The sequence below is a fragment of the Saccopteryx bilineata genome, chromosome 2 (assembly GCF_036850765.1).
Source record: "Saccopteryx bilineata isolate mSacBil1 chromosome 2, mSacBil1_pri_phased_curated, whole genome shotgun sequence".
In the NCBI taxonomy this organism is placed as follows: domain Eukaryota; kingdom Metazoa; phylum Chordata; class Mammalia; order Chiroptera; family Emballonuridae; genus Saccopteryx; species Saccopteryx bilineata.
In genome coordinates, this window is record NC_089491.1 from 369,139,239 (window position 1) to 369,164,752 (window position 25,514).

At 47.0% G+C, this 25,514-nt stretch overlaps 1 protein-coding gene across 2 annotated transcripts; it reads right to left on the reverse strand.

The window, feature by feature from the left end:
- Positions 1–86: 86 nt before the first annotated feature.
- Positions 87–25,357, reverse strand: RAD51D (RAD51 paralog D). 2 transcript variants are annotated; one of them, XM_066263354.1, is made up of 10 exons: positions 25,238–25,357; positions 24,668–24,729; positions 24,341–24,459; positions 13,207–13,288; positions 12,845–12,979; positions 12,226–12,321; positions 4,947–5,037; positions 4,769–4,839; positions 784–948; positions 87–571 (listed from the first exon to the last, which is right to left on the reverse strand). In XM_066263354.1, the coding sequence occupies exons 1-10, from the start codon at positions 25,323–25,325 to the stop codon at positions 488–490; spliced, it is 993 nt and encodes a 330-aa protein (XP_066119451.1). In that variant the 5' UTR covers positions 25,326–25,357; the 3' UTR covers positions 87–487. The 2 variants fall into 2 exon arrangements, with proteins under 2 accessions (XP_066119451.1, XP_066119452.1); XM_066263355.1 differs by having other exon boundaries at positions 25,051–25,309.
- Between the last annotated feature and the right edge of the window lie 157 nt (positions 25,358–25,514).

Below are 25,514 nucleotides of genomic sequence, written 5' to 3' on the forward strand. Positions count from 1 at the left end.
ACTTCAAGTCAGTAACTCAAAGACTGAGCTAAGGGGAAGAAAGCCTCATTTTACAGATGGAAAAACAAAGCAAACAAACAAACAAACAGAAGCAAAGACAAGTTTCATGGCTCAGTCACTGTGTCAGGATGCGGTGCAGGTATGATGGTGATGCACAGGGTTCCCCATCTGGTCACTAGTGGGCCTCTGCGGAGATACCACGCCAGGGTGAGCTGGGTGGGCTCCCATTAGAAACATACATGGTAGAAACAAGGGAAGAAAACTTGGCTCCAGCATGAATTTCTGGGGTCCTTTCATTACAGCATTCTCTCTTGCCTGTAGCTCTATGTGTTTCCACAGAGAGAGCAGCGGAGGGAACAGACGTCTCTTCTGCCCAGCCCGAGAGCTTCTCTTGCAGTCCCCAGCGCCGGCCGGCAGTGAATAGCAGGCATTCCTGCACAGGACAGTTGAGGGGCTTGATGTCCCTCCCCGGCCCAGTCAACAGCAGTCATATCTGATCTCCCTGGAACGCTGGGCTCTGCTCCAGAGTCCCCCAGGCCTCAATGTCTACTGTCTGCTGGACACCTGTTGGCTAGAAGAAGGCAGAAGGGAAGGTAAGTTTTTTTGAGTTAAGCAACCCAAGTGGGTAGCCTCTTTGGTTGCAAAGTCTCAGCTTCCAAGAATTCCTCTATTAAGACATCTTTGGCCATAGAAACCCACCCAGAAAGGCCCAGATTATTATTATTATTATTATTTTAGTTTTATTATTATTATTAGTTTTCTTTTCCCCTGGGACTGGCTCACCAGACGGGGAGATTTGGTCAGACACACTGTGCGCTGACTGCCTGGTGTTCCTGCTCCTTCGCTGATGGCCAGGACCACCCGGGTGCTGGGCACAAAGCTCCAGGAGCGGCCCATGGCAGGTTTGAGCTTCCCACTGTCCCTGTCTCGCGTCATGTGGTTGGTCACCTATGGAGAGAGAATCAAAGACTTACAGATCCATAATGCCAGTAAGGGGACATCTGCTCTTCCGCTTCATTTTATAGAAGGGAACCCAAGGCCCAGAGTGGAGAAATGCTTTCCCCAAGGCTCCACAGCTTATCTACCGCAGGTCTTGAACTAGCACCATGGGCTCCTGATGTGCACAGCTCTTTCCACTACGCCTCAGGCTTGACTCCAACAAAGGTGATGTGGAATGCATCTAGGATACGCAGTGCTGTCTCCACTTTCCTGAAGGGCGGCCAGTGGTTGGCTTTAGCCTACTACCGCCTGTCTCTCCAACCCAGCAGACAGGTGTCCTGAGGCCACGCCCAGGATGTGTCAGGAGGTGCATCTATGTATATGCGGTGAAGGGGAGTTTGGGAAGGGAATTCCCAATCTGGTTGGTTAGCTCTGCTCTGCCAGGGTTAGTCACAGGTAAGCAAACCAGGCCTCATCACAGCATCCTCTTGATGGGGTTCTCCCCACTCTCCTTCCCCCAGACAGGGGCTGTGACTTGCTCATCATCGAATCCCCACCACCTAAGCTACAGCCTGGCACCCAGCCAGTGATCATATATATCCTAAAGTCAAGCCTGACCAGGCGGTGGTGCAGTGGATAGAGCATTGGACTGGGATGTGGAAGACCCAGGTTCGAGACCCCGAGGTCGCCAGCTTGAGCGCGGGCTCATCTAGTTTGAGCAAAGCTCACCAGCTTGGACCCAAGGTTGCTGGCTCGAGCAAGGGGTTACTCAGTCTGCTGAAGGCCCACGGTCAAGGCACATATGAGAAAGCAATCAATGAACAACTAAGGAGCCACAACGAAGATTGATGTTTCTCATCTCTCCCTTCCTGTCTGTCTGTCCCTATCTGTCCCTCTCTCTGACTCTGTCTCTGCCACACACAAAATACACACACACACACAAAACTAAAGTCAAGAGAAGGAGGCCCTGGAACCCAGTATAAGAACAAAAGAATAGGAAAGCAGATCCTCTTACACTGCTGGTGGGTGGCAATTAATAAGCTTCTCTGGAAATCTGGCAATGTCATATCTAGATATTTAAAAATATGGGTATTCCTGATTCAGTAATCATACTTTTAGGAGCAAATAATAAGAGATGTGTGAAGAGATTTAGGTATAAAGGTGTTCACTATAGTTTTTTTTTAAATAGAAGAAAACCACTAATGATCTAAAGGCCCCAAATCAGGAAATAGTTAGATGATTAAATACACCAGGAGTCAACAAACTATTGCCTATAGACCAAATTTGGCCCAAAAATTGTAGTTGTTTTAAAAAAAATTTTTAAATATTTTTTCAAAAATTTGCCTGACCAGTCGGTGGCACAGTGGATGGAGCATCAGACTGGGAAACCCCGAGGTCACCAGCTTGAGCACAGGCTCATCTGGCTTGCACATGGGCTCACCAGCTTGAGCGCAGGTTCACTGGCTTCAGTGTAGGATCATAGACATGATCCCATGGTCACTGGCTTAGTCCAAAGCTTGCTGGCTTGAGCCCAAGGTCGCTGGCTTGAGCAAGGGGTCACTCGCTCTACTGTAGCCCCCCGGTCAAGACACATATGAGAAAGCAGTCAATGAACAGCTAAGGTGCTGCAACGAAGAATTGATGCTTCTCATCTCTCTCTCTCTTTGGGTCTGTCTGTCTCTATCTGTCCCTCTCTCTGTTTCTCTCTTTGTCTCTGTCACACACACACACACAACTAAATAAATAAAAAAAATAAAAATTGATTTTAGAGAAGGAGTGAGGGTGGGAGGGCGCAAAGAGGGAAAGAGAGAGAGAGAGAGAGAGAGAGAGAGAGAGAGAGAAAAGCATTGTTGTTCCACTTATATATTCATTGGTGACTCTTGTACGTGCCCTGATCACGGATCAAACCTGCAACCTTGGCGTATCAGGATGATGCTCTAACCAAGTAAGCTACCCGGCCAGAACTGGCCCAAAAATTGTTTTTGAAAATCAAGTTTTCTTGGCTGACCTGGCGGTGACACAGTAGATAGAGCTTCGACCTGGGACACTGAGGGGCTGAGGTTTGAAACCCCGAGGTCACCGACTTGAGTACAGGCTCATCTGACTTGAGCACAGGCTCACTAGCTTGAGCATAGGGTCGCTGGCTTGAGCATGGGATCACAGACATGCCCCAGGGTCACTGGCTTGAACCCAAGGTCGCTGGCTCAGCTGGAGCCCCCCAGTCAAGGCACATATGAGAAAACAGTCAATAAACAACTAAAGTGCCACAACAAGTTGATGTTTCTCATCTTTCTCCCTTTCTGTCGTCCCTGTCTGTTTCTCTTTCTCTCTCTCAGTAAAAAAAAAAAAGAAAAGAAAATCAAGTATTTTTGGAACACAGTCCTGCCATTCGTTTAGGTACTCTTTATGGCTGCTCTCACGCTATATAGGCAGAGTTGAGTAGTTGTGACATAGACTATATGGTCATAAAGCCTCAAATATTTACTATTTGACTCTTTATAGAAAAGTTTGGCCCTGGCCGGTTGGCTCAGTGGTAGAGCGTCAGCCCGGCATGTGGAAGTCCCCGGGTTGATTCCCAGTTGGCCACAAGAGAAGCGACCATCTACTTCCCCTCTTTCTCTTCCCCTTCCACAGCCATGACTAGGATGGTTCGAGCAAAGTTGGCCCCAGGTGCTGAGGATGGCTCATGGCCTTGCCGCAGGTGCTAAAATAGCTCGGTTGCTGACCAACAGAGCAGCAGCCCAGATGGGCAGATCACCCCTGGTAGGGGGTTTGCCAGGTGGATCCTGGTTGGGGCACATGTGGAAGTCTGTCTCTGCCTCTCTGCTTCTCACTTAATAAGAAAAAAAAACAGAAAGAAAAGTTTGCAGACCCCTGTAACATATAAATTAAACAAGATAATATATAACTGCTAAAAATGGTGTTTTTAGAGAATCTATTTAAAGACATGGAAATGGAATGAGACAGTAAGTTATTTTTTAAAAAAACAAGGTTACAGTTTAGTTGGAAAGTGGTTAAACATATATGTATATATATATGCAGCAAAAAAGGATTCTATGGACATATGTAAAAATATGGTTTGTGCGCATGTGGAAATTGATTACAAATTTGACTTTAAAATGTTTTTAAATTGATTTTGAATAAGAGAGAAAGAAACATCAATTTGTTGTTCCACTTACTTATGAACTCATTTGTTGATTACTGTATGTGCCCTGACCAGGGATTGAACCCTCAACCTTGGTGTATCAGGATGATGTTCTAATCAACTGAGCTAGCCATCCAGGGCCAAGTTTGACTCTTATACTTAACTACTTTTTACCCTTTCTATGAGAAGCATGAAGACTTTTAAGATACACCATAGGCAAGTTCTGAAGCTCTGGAAAAGCCAAAACTATTGGGACAGAAACCAGACCAGTGGTTGTCTGGGGCTGGGGAACCCTTCTGGGGTGATAGAAATAGATATTCTGCCTCTTGTGATTGTGGTGAGGTAACAAGACAGGATTCAACAGTATCCGTTGGTCAAACTTCAAACAAGAAGAAAGTTACTCTGTGTAAATGTACCTAACTTAAAGAAAGTAAAAAAGAAAAACAAGACAAGAATGCCCCCGATCCCTGGTTATTTACGGACCAATCCCCTCATGATCCAGTGCTCTATGACCCTGGGAAGTTATGAACCTTTCCCTAAAGGGCCACTTTGGGGGTTCAGATGCTGCTGTTTAAGGGAAATAAATTTCTAGCTATGGCTAGAAATCATGTTTATCTTCCCCTTTGGTGAACCCCAGGGGATTAGATGTAAGACAAGCATGACTGGCCAAGCGCATGTCCTCACCACCACTGCCACGCCAAGGTCCCGGGCCAGGGTCTTCAGCTCTCGGGCCAGCTGCATCATCAGGGCCATACCTGCGGGAGGAACAGCAGAGGGGAGGGCAGCAGGGCAGCAGCGACTGGGCTGGCTGGGAGACAGGATCACACCCCCGACCTTGGGCTCTGCCGCACACATCACTCACCTTCTCTTTGCTGCCCTCCCAGGAGTGGGGAGACCACCGCCGTGACCGAGTCCACAATTACCACCTTCAAAGTCCCTGAAGAATGGCTCACCTAAAGACATTTGGGAGAAGCAGGTACCATGAACTACTTGGCCTCTAGGGGGCTCTCGTTACAGGACCAACTTTCTCCTCCCAGTAACTGCTAAGAACTTTCCTTCACCAAACGTAGCTGCTGCGCAGGCATCACCAAATTTCAGCCATGTTTTTCTTCCCCAACCCCATTTGTATGTATAACAGATTTTACTGAAGACTTGGGTGGATATAGAGGGTTTAAATCACAGGACATCCCAGACATTCTAATATAATTATATTTGAGAAATCCCTGTTCAGAGTATTGTGGTGCCCTGGTCAGGAATTTTCTTAGTGGTCATCTTTCTCATGTCCAGCCCCCCACCATCTTGTCAGGCCCCTCTTTTTCCTCTTCTGCTTATTCCAAAAATTCCTTTAAAAAATTCTTTTTATTGATCTTAAATTTTTTTTTAATTAACTGATTTTAGCAAGAGAGAAGGAGAGAGACAGAAAGAGAGTGAAGGGGAAGGAGAGGGGGAGGGGTGGTGAAGCAGATGGTCACTTCTTCTGTGTGCCCTGGCTGGGAATGAAACCCAAACTTCTACACACTTGGCTGATGCTCTACCACTGAGCCAACCGGCCAGTGCTTTTTAATGTTGATCTTAGAAAGAAGAAGGGAGAGCGAGAGAGAGACCAGAACATGTAGCTGTTCCTGTATGTGCCTTGAACAGAGGTCGAACCGGCAACTTCTGTGCTTCAGGACACTGCTCTAACGAACCAAGCTATCCAGCCAGGGCGACTCCCCAAATTCTGAACTTCCTTTGAGTTTATTTTCTTCTTTACATCACTGTTTCCTTCTAGACCATGCCTCTAGGGCCTCATCTTCCATAGCTAAAGTGGTTCCAAATATAGACAATATAGACAGCCATCTGTTAAATACATAATTTTTTTGTCTTTACACAAGCATTACCATCCTCCTGGTTTCTTGGACCTAAACTGTCTTTGATGCTTCCCTTCTCCCTTACTCCTTACATGAAAGACATTTACTGATTCTGTTTCCTTAACTTTTTTTCCATATCAGCTGAGTCTTAGATATTCTGCATTATCTGCTTTGTCTTTGGCTTGTATTCCTTCATTTTCCACTTACTAACCCTTGGCCAGTCAACAGCTTATCTCAGAAAGAGTGGCAGAAAAGAGAGAAGCTAAAACTGAAATTGGCCGGGCCTGTGGTGGCGCAGTGGATAGAGCGTCAATCTGGAGCGCTAAGGTTGCTAATTCGAAACCCTGGGCTTGTCTGGTCAAGGCACATATGGGAGTTGATGCTTCCTGCTCCTCCCCCCTTTCTCTCTCTCTCTCTCTCTCTCTCTCTCTCTCTCTCTCTCTCTCTCTCCCTACAAATGAATAAATTTTTAACAATTAAAATAAAAAAACACTGAAATTGGCTTACCCCTTCTTTACTCTCTGGAAGAGCAGGTTGAAATATCTGGCTAAAATGGGACAGCAAACCTTTCCCTGCCTGTAACCCTGAAGCTATCAGGTTATTTGTGACAGACAGACAGACCCTAATGTGGCCCCCATGATCCTAAACTTTAGGTTCTCAAGCCCTTGTATAATCCTCTCCCCTTGACCATGGATGGGTGAGTCCTGAGATTTGCTCCTGACTAATAAAATGTCAAAGGCAATGGGAGTGTCACTCTCTTAATTAGGCTATTTATATGGGGAAGGTAAGAAGACATCACTCCTGTGATTATGTCATGTCATAAAAAACTGCATGTCGGCCCTGGCCGGTTGGCTCAGCGGTAGAGCGTCGGCCTAGCGTGCAGAGGACCCGGGTTCGATTCCCGGCCAGGGCACACAGGAGAAGCACCCATTTGTTTCTCCACCCCTCTGCCGCACCTTCCTCTCTGTCTCTCTCTTCCCCTCCCGCAGCCAAGGCTCCATTGGAGCAAAGATGGCCCGGGCGCTGGGGATGGCTCTGTGGCCTCCGCCCCAGGCACTAGAGTGGCTCTGGTCGCAACATGGCGACGCCCAGGATGGGCAGAGCATCGCCCCCTGGTGGGCAGAGCGTCGCCCCATGGTGGGCGTGCCGGGTGGATCCCGGTCGGGCGCATGCGGGAGTCTGTCTGTCTCTCCCTGTTTCCAGCTTCAGAAATATAAAAAAAAAAAAAAAAAAAAAAAAACCTGCATGTCGCCACCTGGTGGACAGCTTCAGACCATACAGGAGCACCACCCAATCTCCTCCACCAGCAACACACACAAGGGGTGGAACTCATCAGGCACCAGCGTCCCGCTAAAGCGAGTCCTGTTCTGTGGGTTCACCCCTGCACAGCAGCAACGCCCCTGTAGTCGCAATCGGTCCTCACAGTTGATAGGCCTGGAGGTCAGTCCCTCCCACTGACATGCCAACAGCAATCAAGGCTCAACTACAACAGGAGGCTGCTGCACGCAGCCCACCTGGGGGACAGTTCGTGAGGGCAGCCTGCCTGAAGTGCCAAGCTCCAGTGACCAAAGAGGCTGCACCCCTGGGCACTACATGAGGCCACTCTCCCGAGACTGGGAGACATGGCAGCTCTGTCTGATACATCAACACAAACACAGCAAGGCAGCCAAAATGAGAAGACAAGTATGTCCCAAGTTAAAGAGCAGAACAAAACTCCAAAAAGGAACTAAACAAAATGGAGGCAAGCAATCTAGAAGATGCGAGTTCAAAATACTCGTATAAGAATACTCAAAAACTTGGAGGAAGAGTAGATAAACTTAGCAAGAACTTCAACAAAGAGAAAGGAAACGTAAAAATGCAGACAGAAAATATAAAAAAGAACCAATCAAAAGAATACAATAACTGAAATGAAGAATACATTACTAGGAATCAACAGTAGCACAGTTGAAGCAGATTTGGAAGATAAGGAAGCAGAAAACACCCAGTCAGAAAAGAAAAAGAAAAAAAAAGGATCCAAAAAATTAAGGATAGTTTAGGAGCCTTTGGGACAATTTCAAGTGTACCAACATTCTCATCATGGGGGTACTGGATGGAGAAGAGAGCGAGCAAGGAATTGAAAACCTATTTGAGCCTGACCTGTGGTGGTGCAGTGGATAAAGCGTTGATCTGGAATGCTGAGGTCACCAGTTCAAAATCTTGGTCTTGCCTGTTCAAGGCACATCGAGAAGACTATGAGTTGATGCTCCCTGCTCCTTCCCCTCACCATTCTCACTCTCCTCTCTCTCCCAAAAACAAAACCAAAAATAAAACAAAACAAAAAATACCAATTTGAAAAGACAATGACAGCCTGACCAGGCGGTGGCGCAGTGGATAGAGCATCGGACTGGGATGCGGTGGACCCAGGTTCGAGACCCCGAGGTTACCAGCTTGAGCGTGGGCTCATCTGATTTGAGTAAAGCTCACCAGCTTGGACCCAAGGTTGCTGGCTTGAGCAAGGGGTTACTCAGTCTGCTGAAGGCCCGCCGTCAAGGCACATGTAAGAAAGCAATCAATGAACAACTAAGGTCTCTCAACGAAAAACTGATGATTGATGCTTCTCATCTCTCTCCGTTCCTGTCTGTCTGTCCCTGTCTATCCCTCTCTCTGACTCTCTCTCTGTCCCTGTAAAAAATAAATAAAAAGACAATGACAGAAAAATTCCCTCACCTGTGAAGGAAATAGACATACACTAGATGAAAGAGACATACATAAGGTGAACCCAAAGAGGTCCACACCAGGACACATCATAATTAAAATAGCAATGATTAGCCTGGCCTGTGGTGGCGCAGTGGAAAAAAGCATCGACCTGGAATGCTGAGGTCGCCGGTTCGAAACCCTGGGCTTGCCTGGTCAAGGCACATATGGGAGTTGATGCTTCCTGCTCCTCCCTCCCTTCTCTCTCTCTCTCTCTCTCTGTCTCTTTCTCTCCTCTCTTCAAAATGAATAAATTTAAAAAAATCTAAAAAAAATAAAATAAAATAGCAATGATTAGAGACAGAGAATCTTAAAGACTATAAGAAAAAACTATATTACCTATTGGGAGCTCCTATAAAATTGTCAGCTGATTTCTCAACAGAAATTTTGCAGGCCCAAGGGATTAGTGCAAAATATTCAAAATGATGAAAAGCAAGGACCTACAACTAAGATTACTCTACTCAGCATAGCTATCATTTAGAATCAAAGGACAAATGCAGAGTTTCCCAGACAAGAGAAAGCTAATGGAGTTTACCATCACCAGTATTACAAGAAATGTTTAAAAATCCTGGCCCTGGCCGGTTGGCTCAGTGGCCCTGGCCGGTTGGCTCAGTGGTAGAGCGTCGGCCTGGCGTGTAGAAGTCCCGGGTTCGATTTCCGGCCAGGGCACACAGGAGAAGCGCCCATCTGCTTCTCCACCCCTCCCCCTCTCCTTCCTCTCTGTCTCTCTCTTCCCCTCCCGCAGCCAAGGCTCCATTGGAGCAAAGATGGCCCGGGCGCTGGGGATGGCCCCTTGGCCTCTGCCCCAGGCGCTAGAGTGGCTCTGGTCGCAAAAGAGCGACGCCCCGGAGGGGCAGAGCATCACCCCCTGGTGGGCGTGCCGGGTGTGGGCTCATGCGGGAGTCTGTCTCTCCCAGTTTCTAGCTTCAGAAAAATACAAAAAAAGAAAAAAAAAAAAAAGAATCCTCTTAAGAAGAAGATGCCCTGACTAGGTAGCTCGGTTAGTTAGAACATTGTCCTGATACACCAAGTTTGCGTACTCAATCCCTGGTTAGGATACATACAAGAGTAAAAAAAAAAAAGATAAATATTCATAATAAAATGGCAATAAATACATACCTATCAACAATTACTTAAATGCTAATGGATTAAATGCTCCAATGAAACGACATACAGTGGCTTCATGGATAACAAAACAAGACCCTTACGTATGTTATCTATAAGAGACATACTTCAAATCAAAAGACATACACAGACCGAAAGTAAAGGAATGATAAAAAAAAAAAAAAAATTTCATGCAAATGGAAACAAACAAAAAAGCTTATACCGGAAAAAACAGACTTTAAAACAAAAGCCACAACAAAAGACAATGAAGGACCTAGCAACTACACTTCCAAGTACTTATTCAAAGAAACCTAAACACTAAATCTAAAAGACATGCATATGTTCACTGCAGCATTATTTACAACAGCCAAGATATGGCAGCAAGCTAAGTGTCCATCAACAGAAGAATGGATAAAGAAGTTATGCATATATACAGTGAAATATGACTCAGCCATAAAAACAAAAAAGAAATCTTGCCATATGTAACAACAGAGATGGACCTAGAGGGTATTGTGCTGAGTGAAATAAGTCAAAGACAAATGTCATGATTTTACTTATCTGTGGAATTAAAATACAAAATAAACAAACAGATCAGAAACAAACTCATAGGTAGAGAACATTTTGACGGTCACTGGATGGGAGTGGGGTGAAGGGGATGGGTGAAAAAACTGAAGGGAATAAGAAGTACAAATTGGTCGTCTGGTTGTTGCAGGATAGTCACGGGGATGTAAAGTACAGCATAGGGAATACAGTCAATAATACTGTAATCACTATGTAAGATGTCAGACGGGTGCTAGATTTATCGGGATGATCACTTAGTAAGTTATATAAATGTAAGTCACTGGGTTGTACACCTGAAACTAATATATTGTACATCAACTGTAATTGAAAAATAAAAAGATAAGACTGCATGTTTCATTTTGCTCTCACTCTCATGCTATCCTGAAGAAGCAAGTGGCCATGCTGTGAATTGCTTACGGAAAGGGCCACATGGCAGGGAACAGTGGGCAGCCTCTAGGAGCTGAAGGCACCAACAACCAGCAAGAAACTGAAGCCACTAGGAAATGAATTCTGCCAACAACCTGTGTGAACTTGTAAGCTGATTATCCTCCGGTGAGCCTCCAGATGAGAACACACATAGCCAGATGCCACCTTGGGTACAGCCTACAGTACTGAGACCCTAAGCGAGGACCAAGCTAAGCTGTGCCCAGACACCTAACCCACAGAAACCGTGAGGTAATAAGTATGTGTTGTTCTAAGTCACTTAGTTTGTGATAATTTGTTATGCAATCACAGAACATGTAACATCTACAGTCCACCAGTAAAAATTATAGTCTTTTGACCTGGGAGTGAAGAGATTGGATTATAAGCTTAGATCTATCCTAAATAGGTGGTGACTTTGGGCAACTTACTGAACCTCCCTGGCACTCACTCTGCTCTCTCTAGAAACGAGAGGGTTGGATTAGAGCAGGACTATATGACTTCATGTCTCAACACACAGGAGAGTCATAACCAGCCTTGACTCCTATGGCAAGTAGTTGTTCAACTATTTTACATTCTAAAGTTTATGAAAATGATATATAATCCCAGGTATGTGCATGGGAACATGTCATACTTTGGGGTGAAAGAATACATTTAAGATGAATTAAAACTAGTCTAAGGTATCTTCCAAATCTGATAGTCTATAAATCAGTGCACCAAATCCTGTCTAAACAGGTAGCAGGCTTAGCAAGGTACCAACCCAAATGCCATTCCGAGCCCCTCTTGCTTGTTAACAGAACTCTGAATGTGGTCAGGTACTGGGCAGAGATCTTCTGACATCAGGGAAGATGGGGCCAACTCCTGATCTAAGATACACATATAACTCAGTTTTGGCCAACTAGGTGTAGAGGGAAGCGGGCAGCTTGCTAGTGGGTTGAGAGATTTTCTTCCCTGATAAAAGGGAAGAAGGCCAAAAAGAAGCATCCACTTTCACTGCCCTGAATACGAATGTGGATGTATAAAAACATGAGGTTGAGAGCAATAGCAGCCACTTTGCAATCATGAGGGAAAAGAGCACAAGAATCAGAAACACCCACCTAGAGCCCTAATTATGTGGCCCTGCCAACCTCTGGCCTCATGTGAGATAATGAAATGTCCTCAAAGTTTAAGTGTCTGTCAGCCATACCCTATTACTTACAGATGAAAACTGATCCAGCAGGGGAATGCAGGAATAGGGCACGATCCTTGCACTCAGGGGACTTACTGTTTAGTGGGGAAGACGAGTATGTAAACAACAAGGCACTCAAGAATGAATTAAGCATTCAGCATCCCATCCTGGGAGTGGCAAGCACAGCTGGAGTCACCAGATTGCACATCTGCATTTCCAGAGAGTCTGTAGTAGGACAGCTGCCCATGTACAGAAAGCACCTGGCAAATTGGGTGAAGCAGGGAGGGGCAGGACAGCAGACTCACCTGCTGGGCCACAGCACCTCGGACATCCTGCAGCACATCTAACATCTGGAAGATGTCAAAGGCACGCACCACCTGGATCCTCTGGAGGGCTCCTGCCTGAAGGGGTGGGAGAGAGGAGGAGGGGCTTTGGATAAGAGGGAGCAGAGTCAAGCCAGATGAAGGGGGATTTTAAGGATGAGCAGGAAGAGGCATCTGGATGCAAGGACTCAGGTCCAAGATGGCGAGTGGGCTTTGTTCAATGGGCCAGTTCTCACAGTGGTGGCTGTCTGGGTGCTGAGCCGCAAAGCCAAGTCAGAGCACAGCGGGAATGAGTGACAGGACTGATTCGCAGTATCTGCCATGGGCCAGAAGTGGGATAGAAACATTAGTGCTGGGTGTTTGCCAGCCCTGAATATAGGTGTGCAAGGAGCTGGGTTTCCTGGGAGGATAATGTGGGTAGCATCCAAGCTGGGATGATGTCATAACAGGAAGGCTTAAAGAATACAGGAAGTATTAATAGAAGAGCAAGTGTCAAAGCCAGGAAGGACTATTCATCCAAATGGCCAAAGTTTTACAATGTAAGGGATAATGGGGTCTTTGTGTCAGAGCCTCGAAGGAATCTAACAATCCCGCCCCTTACCTGCTCTTCCTCATCGGGGGTTCTGGCCTGAAGTAGCTGGAGGAGGCGGGAGGCTGTCAGCCCTCCATTGGAATCAATGTATAGGACGTTCTGCTGCAGGCCATGGGCCACGTTTGCAGCCACACAAAGACATACCTGAGTAGAGACCAGACACATTGGGTAAACTTGAGCCCTTAAAGATTGCCCAGAATCTAGTTCAGAGCCCAGTGACATGAATGGGCCAAGTTCAAGGCCCACTGCTCACCACCCATCTTCTCTCTTCCAAGCTCTGAACCACAAGCTACTAGCCGAAGCTTCCCCAGGGATGCAGGAATGTGCACCTCCCTCCCCTAATCCTCCTGGCTGATGGCTGCACATGTTACCTGGGTTTTGCCGCTGCCTGGAACTCCTACGATTTCAGTCACTTCTCCAGTATAGAGACCAGAATCAAGCAGTTTGTCTAGGCTGATGGCAGAAGGGGAGGGAAGAGAATCAACCCAGGGGGACTGGAGAGTAGGGAAGGAAGTAGTAGCCAAGAAGAAAAGCAAGACATTCCCTCCAAGCACTGGTTCTGTCCAGAGACGTGATCCATGGCTCTGGCCAGGAGGCTTCTCTTAGAGGAGTTTCCTTCGGGGAAAGGACGCGGCTGAATGTTCCTCCATGGCCCCTCATCCTTTCACTCTCAGCTTAAAAATCATCTCTCCTCAGAGGTCTTTGTCACCTCATCAAAAGGTCTTCCTTTCATTCTCCATCTCAGCCCCTTGTGGGTTCCCTTGATTGCATTTCCCATAATGCATCATTTTTAAATTCTGAAATAACTACAGATTCACAGGAAGTTGGGAAAAAAATGTACAGTGAGGTCCCACATACCCTTCACCTAGTTTTCTCTAATGGTAGCCTCTTGCACTATAAGACAAACTGCACTGTGGTACAATGTCACCAGTTGACATTGATGCAGTCCCTAGAACTTATTCAGATTTCACCAGTGTTACTTCTGTGTGTGTCTGTCTGTGTGTATAGTTCTATGCTATTTTATCACACGTCTACATTTATGATTATGTAACCACCACAGTCAATATACAGAACATTTTTGGCCTGACCAGTGGTGGCGCAGTGGTTGATCATCAGCACGGGACACTGAGGGCCCCCGTTCAAAACCCCGAGGTCTCTGGCTAGAGCGCAGGCTTGCCAGCTTGAGCGTGGGGTCGCCAGCTTCATCAGCATGACCCCAAGGTTGATGGCTTGAGCCCAGTGGTCATTAGCTTGAAGCCCAAGGTTGCTGTCTTGAGCAAGGGGTCTCTGGCTCTGCTTGACCCCCCTGGTCAAGGCACATGTGCGAATCAATCAATAAACAACTAAAGTGAAGCAAGTAGGAGTTGATGCTTTAATGCTTCTCATCTTTCTCTACTCGCCCCCATTCTGGTCTCTATTAAAAAAAAAAAAGACTCCCTTGTGCTACCCTTTTATGACCATATCCCTCCGACCCACCCCTAGTCTCTAACCCCTGGCAACCACTAATCTGTTCTCCATCTCCGTTATTTCAGGAACGTTATAGACATAGAATCATAAGGTATGTAACCTTTATGACTGGCTTTTTCCATTTGGCATCATTCCCTTGAGATCTACCCAAGTGGTTGTGTATATCGATAGTTTGTTCCGTGTTATTGCTGAGCAGTATTCCATGGTATGAATGTACCAAGTTTGTTTAAACATTCACCCACTGAAGAACATTTAAGCCATTTCCAGTTTGGGACAATTATGAATAAAGCTATTATAAACATTTGTGTACAAGTTTTTGTGTAAACCTAAGTTTTTATTTCTCTGGAATAAATGCCTAAGAATATATTATTGGGTTGAATGGTAAGCACATATTAATTTTATACAAAACCACTATTTTCCAGGGTGGCTGTGCCATTTTGCTTTTCTACTAGCAATCTATAAGTAACCCAATTTCTCCACATCCTTACCAGCATTTGGTGTTATCACCATTTTTTACTTTAGCCATTCTGGCAGGTGTATAGTAATATCTTACTGTGGATTTAATTTCCTTTTCCCTAATGAATAATGATATCAAACATCCTTTTATGTGATTATTTGCCACATGTATGTCCTCTTTGGTGCAATGTCTGTTCATGTCTTTTCCATTTTCTAGTTGGATTGTTTGTGTTACTATTGAGGTTTTGTTGTTTTTTTTTGTGTGTGTGACAGAGACAGTGAGAGAGTCAGAGAGAGGGACAGATAGGAATAGATAGGAAGGGAGAAAGATGAGAAGCATCAATTCTTCATTGCAGCACCTTACTTGTTCATTGATTGCTTTCTCATATGTGCCTTGACCGGGGGGCTACAGCAGAGCAAGTGACCCCTTGCTCAAGCCAGTGACCTTGGGCTTCAAAGCAAGCAACTTTTGGGCTCAAGCCAGTGACCATGGGGTCATGTCTATGATCCCACTTTCAAGCCAGCAACCCCGCGCTCAAGCTGGCAACCTCTGGGTTTCAAACCTGGGTCCTCTGTGTTCCAGTCCAACGCCTATCCACTGAGCCACTGCCTGGTCAGGCGAGGTGTTTTTTGTTTTTGTTTTTAATAAAATGTTTATTTTTAACAATTTTAGAGGGAGAGAAAGGGAAGGAAAGAGAGAGATAGAAACATCAATTCATTCCTGTATGTGCCCGGATCGGGGATCAAACTGGCAACCTCTACACTTCGGGACGATGCTCTAACCAACCAAGCTATCTAGCAAAGGCTACTGTTGAGGTTTAAGAATTCTTTACAGCCTGACCAGGTGGTGGCGCAGTGGATAGAGCATCGGACTGGGATGCGGAAGGACCCAGGTTCAAGACCCCGAGGTCGCCAGCTTGAGCGCAGGCTCATCTGGCTTGAGCAAAAAGCTCACCAGCTTGGACCCAAGGTTGCTGGCTGCAGCAAGGGGTTACTTGGTAGGGGTTACTTGGTCTGCTGAAGGCCCGCGGTCAAGGCACATATGAGAAAGCAATCAATGAACAACTAAGAAGTTGCAACGCGCAATGAAAAACTAATGATTGATGCTTCTCATCTCTCTCCGTTCCTGTCTGTCTGTCCCTGTCTATCTCTGCCTCTGTAAAAAAAAAAAAAGAATTCTTTACATATTCTAGATTAAGTCCTTTGTGGAGTGTGTGGCTTTAAAATACTTTCCTCACTTTATAGCTTGACTGTTCATCCTCTTTTGCAGAATAAAAGTTTTTAATTTTGATTTGTTTTTCATTTTGACTTTATTAAAAAAATTATCAATTTGCTCTTATAGTTCATACTTTCATGTCAAGTCTAAGAACTCTTTGCCTCGTCCTAGTTCCCAAAGATTTTCTCCTGTTTTGTTCTCAAAGACTGATAGTTTTAAACTTTACATTTAAGTCCATTATCCACTTTCTATTTCAGGTTTATTCCTTTATTACCTGTGATGTTCAATGGCTCCAACAGCATTCGTTCAAAAGGCTATATTCCTCCTCTACTGAAGGGTTTTTGCATCTTTGTCAAAAATCAGTTGGACATATCTGGGGTCTACTTCTGGGCTCTCTATTCTGCTCCACTGATCTGTATGTCTATCTCTTTGCCAATACCACATTTATCTCGATTATTGCAGCTATACAGTAAGCCTTAACATTGGCTAGAGTGATTCCTCCAACTTTATTCTTCTTTTTTAAAAATTGTTTTAGCTGTTCTAGGCCATTGGCTCTTCCATAAAATTATTAGCATAAGCCTATTTCAACAAATAACCTTGCTGGGATTTTCAGGAGAAATTGCATTAAACCTATAGATCATCTTGGGGAGAATTGCTATCTTTGCTATATTCGGTTTCCCAATCTGCACATGCAGTATGTCCTCCATTTATTTGGGTCCTCTTTGATTTCTTTTATCAGCAATATTTAATTTTCAGCATACAGATCCTATACCTGCTGTGTTAGACGTAGACCTAAGTATTTCATTTTCTTGGAAGCAATTTTAAATGGTATTGTATTTTTCATTTCCATTCCCACACGTTCATTTTGCGTATCTAGAGATGCAATTGATTTTTATGTGTTACTCTTATGTCCTGCAACCTTGCTGAATTCACTTATTAGTTCTAGCAGTTTGGAATTATTTTCTATTTGCTTGTTTTTGTCTGTCTTCCTCATTTGGCCCACAGTGCCCTGGAGCAAGAACTGGGCCTTGTTCACTATTATGTCCCCAACACTGGCACAGTGCCTGAAACACAGGCACTACTCAGTATATGTTCCCAGAGAAATGAGCGACAGAACAGTGCTATGTGGTCCTATCACTGTCAGCACTCCGGCTGTGGAAGCCTTGGGATAAAACTCAAGACACAGCCAGTGCCTAAACCAGGTTCTGTCCTTGAACCACCATGAAACAAGCAACTAACCACCCTCCACTCCCTGTCCAACTACAGGCTGAAGATTCTCCTACTACACCAGAGCCCATACCAATGCCTCCATGTCCTGACCATAAGCACCCCTCATCTAACCCTGCAATCACCGTCACAGGTGTCAGTCCTTTGAAATAGTGGGGGGTTTTGGTTTTTGGGGTTTTTTTGTGACAGAGACAGAGAGACAGAGAAAGGGACAGATAGGGACAGACAGGCAGGCAGGGAGAGAGATGAGAAGCATCAAATCTTCATTGCGGCTCCTTAGTCTCCTTCGTTGTTCATTGATTGCTTTCTCATATGCGCCTTGACCGGGGGTGGGGGGCTCCAGCAGAGTGAGTGACCCCTTGCTCAATCCAGTGATCTTGGGCTTCAAGCTAGTGACCTTTGGGCTTCAACCAGCAACTATGGGGTCATGTCTATGATCCCACACTCAAGCAGGCAACCTTGGGGTTTTGAACCTGGGTTCTCCGTGTCCTAGTCTGACGCTCTATCCATTGCACCACTGCCTGGTCAGGCTGAAATAGTTCTTGAAGATCTCCAATGATCCCTCTGTCTATGCCAAGTGGCACCTTAGAAAGCACCCCATCTATTTTAATTCCAGGGACCCCATGATTATAACCACAGGCTTCAGGAGGTTATGCTCTGGTTACCACAGCAGCAGCCCTGTAGCTTGTTGGGACAACTGTGCTCAACCTATCTCTGTTTAATAAGTACCTGTTTTAAAAGGCATCCAGCCCCGGCCTGACCTGTGGTGGCGCAGTGGATAAAGCGTCGACCTGGAAATGCTGAGGTCGCTGGTTCGAAACTCTGGGCTTGCCTGGTCAAGGCACATATGGGAGTTGATGCTCCCAGCTCCTCCCCCCTGTCTCTCTCTCCTCTCTAAAATGAATAAAAAAAAAAAAAAAGGCATCCAGCCCCTGCAACTCCAGGATCCCATTCTTCTCACTGAGATAAGAGAACTCCCAGTCCCATTACAGCAGTGCTTCTCCTGGTGTGGGCCCCAGACCAGCAGCATCTCCTGGGAACTGGCTAGAAATGCAAACTCTCGGGCTCCACCTGGCGGTGGAGACTGCATCTGGGTTCCAACAAGTTACCAAGTGATTTAGATGCATGCTCAGTTTGAAAACCATTAAGCTAGTGATTCTCAATCCTGCCTGCCTATTAATATCACCAAATTTTATTTGTTTGTTTGTTTATTTTCAGAAAGAAGAGAGAGAGAGAAAGAGAGAGAGAGAGAGAAGGGGGGAGGAGTGCGAAACATCAACTTGTAGTAGTTGCTTCTCATATGTGCCTTGATGGACAAGCCTGGGGTTTCGAACCAGTGGACCTCAGTGTTCCAGGTTGATGCTTTATTCACTGTGCCACCACAGGTCAGTCAAAATCACCAAAGACATTTTAATTTATTTTTTATTCATTTTTTAGAGAGGAGAGGGAGAGAGAGAGGGAGAGAGAGAGAGAGGAGAGACAGAGAGAGAGAAGTGGGGGAGGAGCTGGAAGCATCAACTCCCATATGTGCCTTGACCAGGCAAGCCCAGGGTTTCGAACCGGCGACTTCAGCATTTCCAGGTCGACGCTTTATCCACTGCGCCACCACAGGTCAGGCCCACCAAAGACATTTTAAAAGAGGCAGATATTGCCCTGGCCAGTGGTACAGTGCATAGAGTGCCAGCCTGGAGCACCAAGGCCGCCAGCTTGATCCTGAGAGCGCCAGCTCTACCTTGAGTCCGCAGGCTCAATTACCCCTGGTGAGGGCACATGTGAGAAACAATCAATGGGTGCACAACTAAGTAGAACAATGGGCTGATGCTTCTCTCTCTCTCTCACAAAAATATCAAATAAAAAGAGGGATAAAATAAAAAGAGGCAGGTATCAGCAGTTCCCAAACTTGCTGCACCCTGGAGTCACCTGGGAGTTTAAAAAACTACTGATGCCTTGGTCTCACCCCCAGAGAGAATAATTAAATTATCTGTGGTCCTGGCCAGTTTTCTCAGTGGCTAGAGCATCAGCCCAGTGTGCAGATGTCCTAGTCAGGGCACACATGAGAACCAACCATCGGCTCCTCCCCCCTCCCCTCTCTCTTCTCCTCTCACAGCCAATGGCTCAGTTGGTTCCAGCATCACCCTGGGTGCTTAGGACAGCTTGGTTGATTCAAGCACCAGCCCCAGACAGGGCACATGCAGGTGTCTGTCTATCTTTCCTCCCCTCACTTAAAAAAAATGGGGGTTTTTTGGTGAAGGCTTGGGCTTTGGCATATTTAAAGTAAATACTCAATAAATATCCTTTAATTTTTTTAATTTATTGATTTTACAGAGAGGGGAAGGGGAGAAGAAGAGAAAGAGAAAATAAAACATCAATTTGCTGTTTCACTTATTTATGTATTCATTGGTTTATTCTTTTTTTAAAGTTATTCCTTTTTTTAAAATTCATTTTAGAGAGAAGAGAGTGAGAGTGAGTGAGAGAGAGACAGAGAGAGAGAGAGAGAGAAAGGGGGGAGGACCAGGAAGCATCAACTCCCATATGTGCCTTGACCAGACAAGTGCCGGGTTTTGAACCGGCGACCTCAGCATTCCAGGTTGATGCTTTATCCACTGCGCCGCCACAGGTCAGGCCATTGGTTTATTCTTGTATGTGCTCTCACCAGGGATCGAACCTGTAACCCTGGTGTATTGGGACAACACTATAACCAACTGAACAATCCAGCCAGGGCTTCAATAAATACTCGTGAAAGAATGAATTACAGAAGAAAAGTTGGAAATTTCCAAATTGCTGAATGGTTGAACATCTCTCTCTAATCAATTAAACAAAAGTTTTTAAAAATGTATCTAGACATTGCCCATGGTCACTGGCTTGAAGCCCAAGATCACTGGCTTGAGCAGGGGTCACTGACTTGGCTTGGGGGCCACCCCACCCCTCCATCAAGACACTATGAGAAGCAATGAATGAACAACTAAAGTGATGCAACTGTGAGTTGATGATTCTTATCTCTCTCCTTTCCTGTTTATCTCTCAAAAACAAACAAACAAACAAAAAACCCACCTAGGTTTTAGCACATGTTTTGAATGCAAGGACTTATCCTCTGCCTTTCCCTCTGATCTGGCTTTCAGTCATTCTTTCAGCCATTCATTCTGCCTGGATGCCCCACAGTTCCCGAAGGCCTTCTAAAATTGGGAGATACAGAAACAAATGAGACATTGGCCTCTGGCCTTCAAGGAACCACCCATCTCCCCCAGTCAATACAGCTTCTTCCAAGGTCCGCATGGTTTATTGTCCTTATAAAGATCCACACGGCACATCAGCACTAAAGGTGCTGGGAAGGGCTATCACAAAGAAACCTCTTTAATTTGCGTTAATGGAGCATTTCCCAAATTTTTTACTAAAAAATTCCCCCCTTTTCTTTAAATTTTTTTATTTATTCATTTTACAGAGGAGAGAGAGTGAAAGGGGGGAGGAGCAGGAAGCATCAACTCCCATATGTGCCTTGACCAGACAAGTGCAGGGTTTTGAACCGGCGACCTCAGTGTTCCCAGGTCGACGCTTTATCCACTGCGCCACCAGAGATCAGGCTCCCCCCTTTTCTTTAAAAAAAAAAATGTTTATTGTGTTGATTTTAGAAAGAGACAGATAGGAACATCGATTGTTCCTGTATGTGCCCTGACCAGGGATCAAACTGGTAACCTCTGCACTTTGGGCGATGCTCCAACCAACTGAGCTATCCAGCCAGGGCTCCCCCTTCCCTTTGAAAAGTCACATCTGCCCTGGCCGGTTGGCTCAGCGGTAGAGTGTTGGCCTAGCGTGCGGAGGACCCGGGTTCGATTCCCGGCCAGGGCACATAGGAGAAGCGCCCATTTGCTTCTCCACCCCTCTGCCGCACTTTCCTCTCTGTCTCTCTCTTCCCCTCCCGCAGCCAAGGCTCCATTGGAGCAAAAGATGGCCCGGGCACTGGGGATGGCTCTGTGGCCTCTGCCTCAGGCGCTAGAGTGGCTCTGGTCGCAATATGGCGACGCCCAGGATGGGCAGAGCATTGCCCCCTGGTGGGCAGAGCGTCGCCCCATGGTGGGCGTGCCGGGTGGATCCCGGTCGGGCGCATGCGGGAGTCTGTCTGACTGTCTCTCCCTGTTTCCAGCTTCAGAAAAAAAGAAAAAAAAAAGAAAAGTCACATCCATTAACTGTCCACAGACCACTGTGAGGAAGGCAGAACCCTAATAAGTCAACATTGATTTTTTTTGTGTGTGTGACAGCCAGAGAGAGAGAGAGAGACAGAGACAGAGAGAGGGACAGACACACAGGAAGGGAGAGTGATAAGAAGCATCAATTCTTTCTTGCAGCACCTTAGTTGTTCATTGATTGCTTTCTCATATGTGCCTTGACGGGAGGGGGGGGTTATAGCAGAGCGAGTGACCCCTTGCTCAAGCCGGCAACCTTGGGCTCAAGCCAGCGACCATGCGATCATGTCTATGACCCCACGCTCAAGCAATGGACCCTGCACTCAAACCGAATGAGCCCATGCTCAAGCTGAGACCTCGGGGTCTCAAACCTGGGTCCTGGGTCCCAGTCCGATGCTCTATCCACTGCGCCACTGGCCGGTCAGGCTCTCATCTTTGATTCTTCATGCCCATATCCCCACCTGGTAGGAAAGCTTGTCATGTCTGCTCTTGAACGTATCTCCCGCTGTCACCTGCCTTAGCTCGGACCCACGCAGCCCACCACTGCCACACCTGAGCTCTCTCCTTGGCCCCTCTCCTGCCAGCCTCCCTAGTCCCATCTATCTTGCACAGCCCTGCCTCACCTCCTATAGTCCCACTTTTCCCACCCAGCCTCCTGCCTCCAGGGAGGCAACAGGGCGGGCGAGTGAGGGTTAGGTTCTTAGACTTAGGCGTGTGGTAGTCGTGACTTCGAGTCCCTGCTCCGCCACTTACGAGCTGCAGAGTCTTGAGCAAGCCACTCAACCTGAGTCCCAGTTTCCTAACCTGTAGATGGTGGTTTTAATCATAATGTGCTCATTCGTGGTTGTGAAGAACAAATGTACCATGAAATGCAAGCACAGCGCCTGGTTCTTGGTAAGCACCCCGAGAAAGCCCACCTGTTCCCCAGAGCCCAAGGCCTGCCTCCTTCACAGAGCTTTCCTGACACTCTGCTCTCCCCAGCAGTGACTGCTGCAGCTGCAATCCTTCCAGTTCCCCACCTGACTGCTCCCTAAATGCTTCCTCCGAGTATGTTTGTTCTGTAAGCTCCCCAAGCCCAAAGGCCAAATTTGCTTCCTGTTCATCACTCCCTCCTTATGCTGTCTCCACGCGTTCACACACGCCTCTACTGTTCACCCGCTCTTCTCTCTGCCCACTGGACCCCATCACATACTCCTTTCAGTGCAGGAGTCGTGCCTCACTCGTACACCTATCAACTGCACGTATCTGGCAACCAGTAGGCACTCAGCCAGTGCTTGATGGATAACAGACTCAGACCCCCAACCAGGAGGAGCAAGCACCATGCTGTGTGAACCTTGCCAAGACAATGTGTTATGGAAACAGCAAGAGCAAACTAATCCAAAGGCCTTGTGGTGGCAAAGTCCTCCATCAAATCCTGCACAAACAGGCCAGGGAAGAGGTCAGACTCACTCAGTCAGAAAGTGGCTGTTGTCTTTCAATTCTCTCCCTCTCCAAACAACATGGCAGAATGTAACTACTCCTTTATGAAAAGCTCTCTTGACTCCTTCTGCTGCAGAGTATGGGGCATGAACCAAGTTCTGGGTCAATTATCCCAGGGCTTGCGCCCTACCTCCACTCCTGGCTCCTCTTGGGCTTAATAATCATAAACACACAGGGTTCACTGAAGAAATTATATAACCTATAGTCAGTGACTGGCACATAGACACTCAATAAATGTTAGTCCTGCGTGTTCTTTCTTGTTCTATCCTTAAGTGAAATAGGATGTGGGGCCAGGAAGAGTTGCTCTGATCTGCTGAATAATGATGAAATACTGACATGTTGTGTTACAGGACAGTGATTATTAATCAGGGGCAATTATGTCCCTCAGGGGTCATTTGGCAATGTCTGGAGACATTTTGTGTGTGTGTGTGAGAGAGACAGAGAGAGGAACAGACAGTGACAGTGACAGACAGATAGGAAAGGATTGAAATAAGAAGCATCAATTCTTTGTTGCAGCACCTTAGTTGTTTATTGATTGCTTTTTCATATGTACCTTGACTAGAGGGCTATAGCAGAGCGAGTAACCCCTTGCTCAAGCCAGAGACCTTGGGCTTCAAGCCAGCAATCTCTGTGCTCAAGCCAGCAACCACGAGGTCCTGTCTATGATCCCAGGCTCAAGCCAGCGACCCCGCACTCAAGCTGATGAGCCCACAGTCAAGCCAGTGACCTCGGGTTTCAAACTTAGGTCCTCTGCATCCCAGGCCAACACTCTATCCACCATGCCACTGCCTGGCTGGCTGGAGACATATTTTTTTAACTTTTGTTTAATTCATTAGAGATAGAGTAATGGAGAGAGAAAAATGTTCATTTGTTTTTTCACTTATGTATGCATTCATTGGCTGATTTTTTTAATTGCTTGATTTTAGAGAGAGAGAGAAGCATTTATTTGTTGTTCCACTTAGTTGTGCGTTCATTGGTTGCTTTCCCTATGTGCCCTGACAGGGGATCAAACCCACAACCTTAGCATCTGGGGAAGACATTCTAGCCAACTAAGCTAACCAGGGCTCATTGGTTGACTCTTGTATGTGCCCTGATGGAGGATTGAACTGGTAATGTTGGCATATCAAGATGATGCTCTAACCAACTGAGCTACCCAGCCAAGGATGGATGATCACAATCTGGGGAGGCGGGAGGTGCTACTGGTATCTGGTAGACAGAGGTGAGGGATGCGGTGGCCAAACATCCTATAGCTCACAGGACGTTTGCCCTCCCCCATCAAATAGTTATGCATCCCAAAATGTTAGGGGTGTGAGGTCAACAAACCCTGTTATAAGGTAAGAGAACTCAGAAGACCTGACCACTGGTGCACGCTGCCCTCACCCCTGCCTGAGAACCCTGCTCTCTCTAGACTCAAGCATCAAAAGCCCAGCAGAAGCATCCATGTCCTACCTCTCACCTTCTTCCCTAAGTACACATACAAACCTTCCAATGCCGGTAGACAGGATGGCAGTAGAGGTCTTCAGTTCCTCATAGAGATCAGCGCCATTGAAGGGGAAAGCTGAGAACTGAGCCAGCAGCACCCGCCTCAGGGCAACTAGGGCCTGCCGAAGGGGTGTAGGCAACTCAGGATGGCGCCAGGGGCAATTCAACCCAAAGCAGACCAAAGTACACAGCAAAAAGCAATGACCAGACAAGGGAGGGGGCAACCCGGAGTCCCATATGCTTCCCCTCTTCCCTATCAATCTCTGGGAACCCTTTGCTCAGGGATAGACAGAGACACCCAGGTTTGGACCGTGAAGATGAGCTCACCTTGTAAGACAAGCCACATTTCTGGGCTACCTCTTCCAGGTCTGCAGAAACCAGATCCACCACTGAAAACAAAAGACAGTGGTTGATTGGCAGGAGGGCGGGGCTTCCCATGCTTGCCTTTTTCTCATCTGTAAAAGGGGTGACAATTCTACCTTGGGGCCTGCTAGCTTAGGAAGCCTACTGAAACTAACAGTTGCAGAATCTGGCGTGGGCATAGGGGTTCTGCCCTGCTTGAGGCTAGGCTCGATCACTCCCACCATTCCAAGCCTCTCCAGAACGGTGGGGCGCAGAGGAGGGCGGATATGGCCCCTCCCGAGTATGCCCGGGCCGTGACGCCATCCCTCCATGGTGTGCCCAGCTGTGTGGCACGCACACGCGGTCACCTGTCTTGATTCCGTGGCTCCTTAGAAGCTGGACCATGTCCTGGGTGAGGCCTGGGCAAAGGTCGGCCCTGAGCACGCCCATGTTCCTTGGGGAATGGGGACAGTCCTGTGGGCAACCGCCAGACCTTTTCCAGACCTCCCTCGGCGCCCCTTTCTGAAGCGGGGTCGGGCGGCGCGGATGACGCACCCCGCCGCCGGGTCTCCCCTGCCCTGGGCGCGCTTGCTCCGGCCACCCCGCCGCTTCCGGCTTCCAGTCTCCGGGCCGCCAGCGCCATCTGCTGGCCGTGCGGGGCGGATGCGCGGCCTCCCCGCGGCCCGGCTGGTAAGGCGGAAACAAGCCCGGGCGCCGCGGCCACTGCGCCCGTCTGAGCCGCCCCAACGCCAGCGGATCCGCACAGGTTTCTCTGCCCGGACGCCCCGCGCACACCCGGGCGCACGTCGCCAGCAGTCACCACGTGACCTGC

Coding starts and splice junctions, on each gene's coding strand:
- RAD51D (XM_066263354.1), bottom strand. CDS start 25,325: ATGGCGCTGGCGGCCCGGAGACTGGAAGCCGGAAGCGGCGGGGTGGCC. Junction 24,460..24,667: donor AATGTGGCTTGTCTTACAAG/GTGAGCTCATCT, acceptor CCCCTTCGGCAG/GCCCTAGTTGCCCTGAGGCG. Junction 5,038..12,225: donor GAGGTGCTGTGGCCCAGCAG/GTGAGTCTGCTG, acceptor AAATGTCTTTAG/GTGAGCCATTCTTCAGGGAC.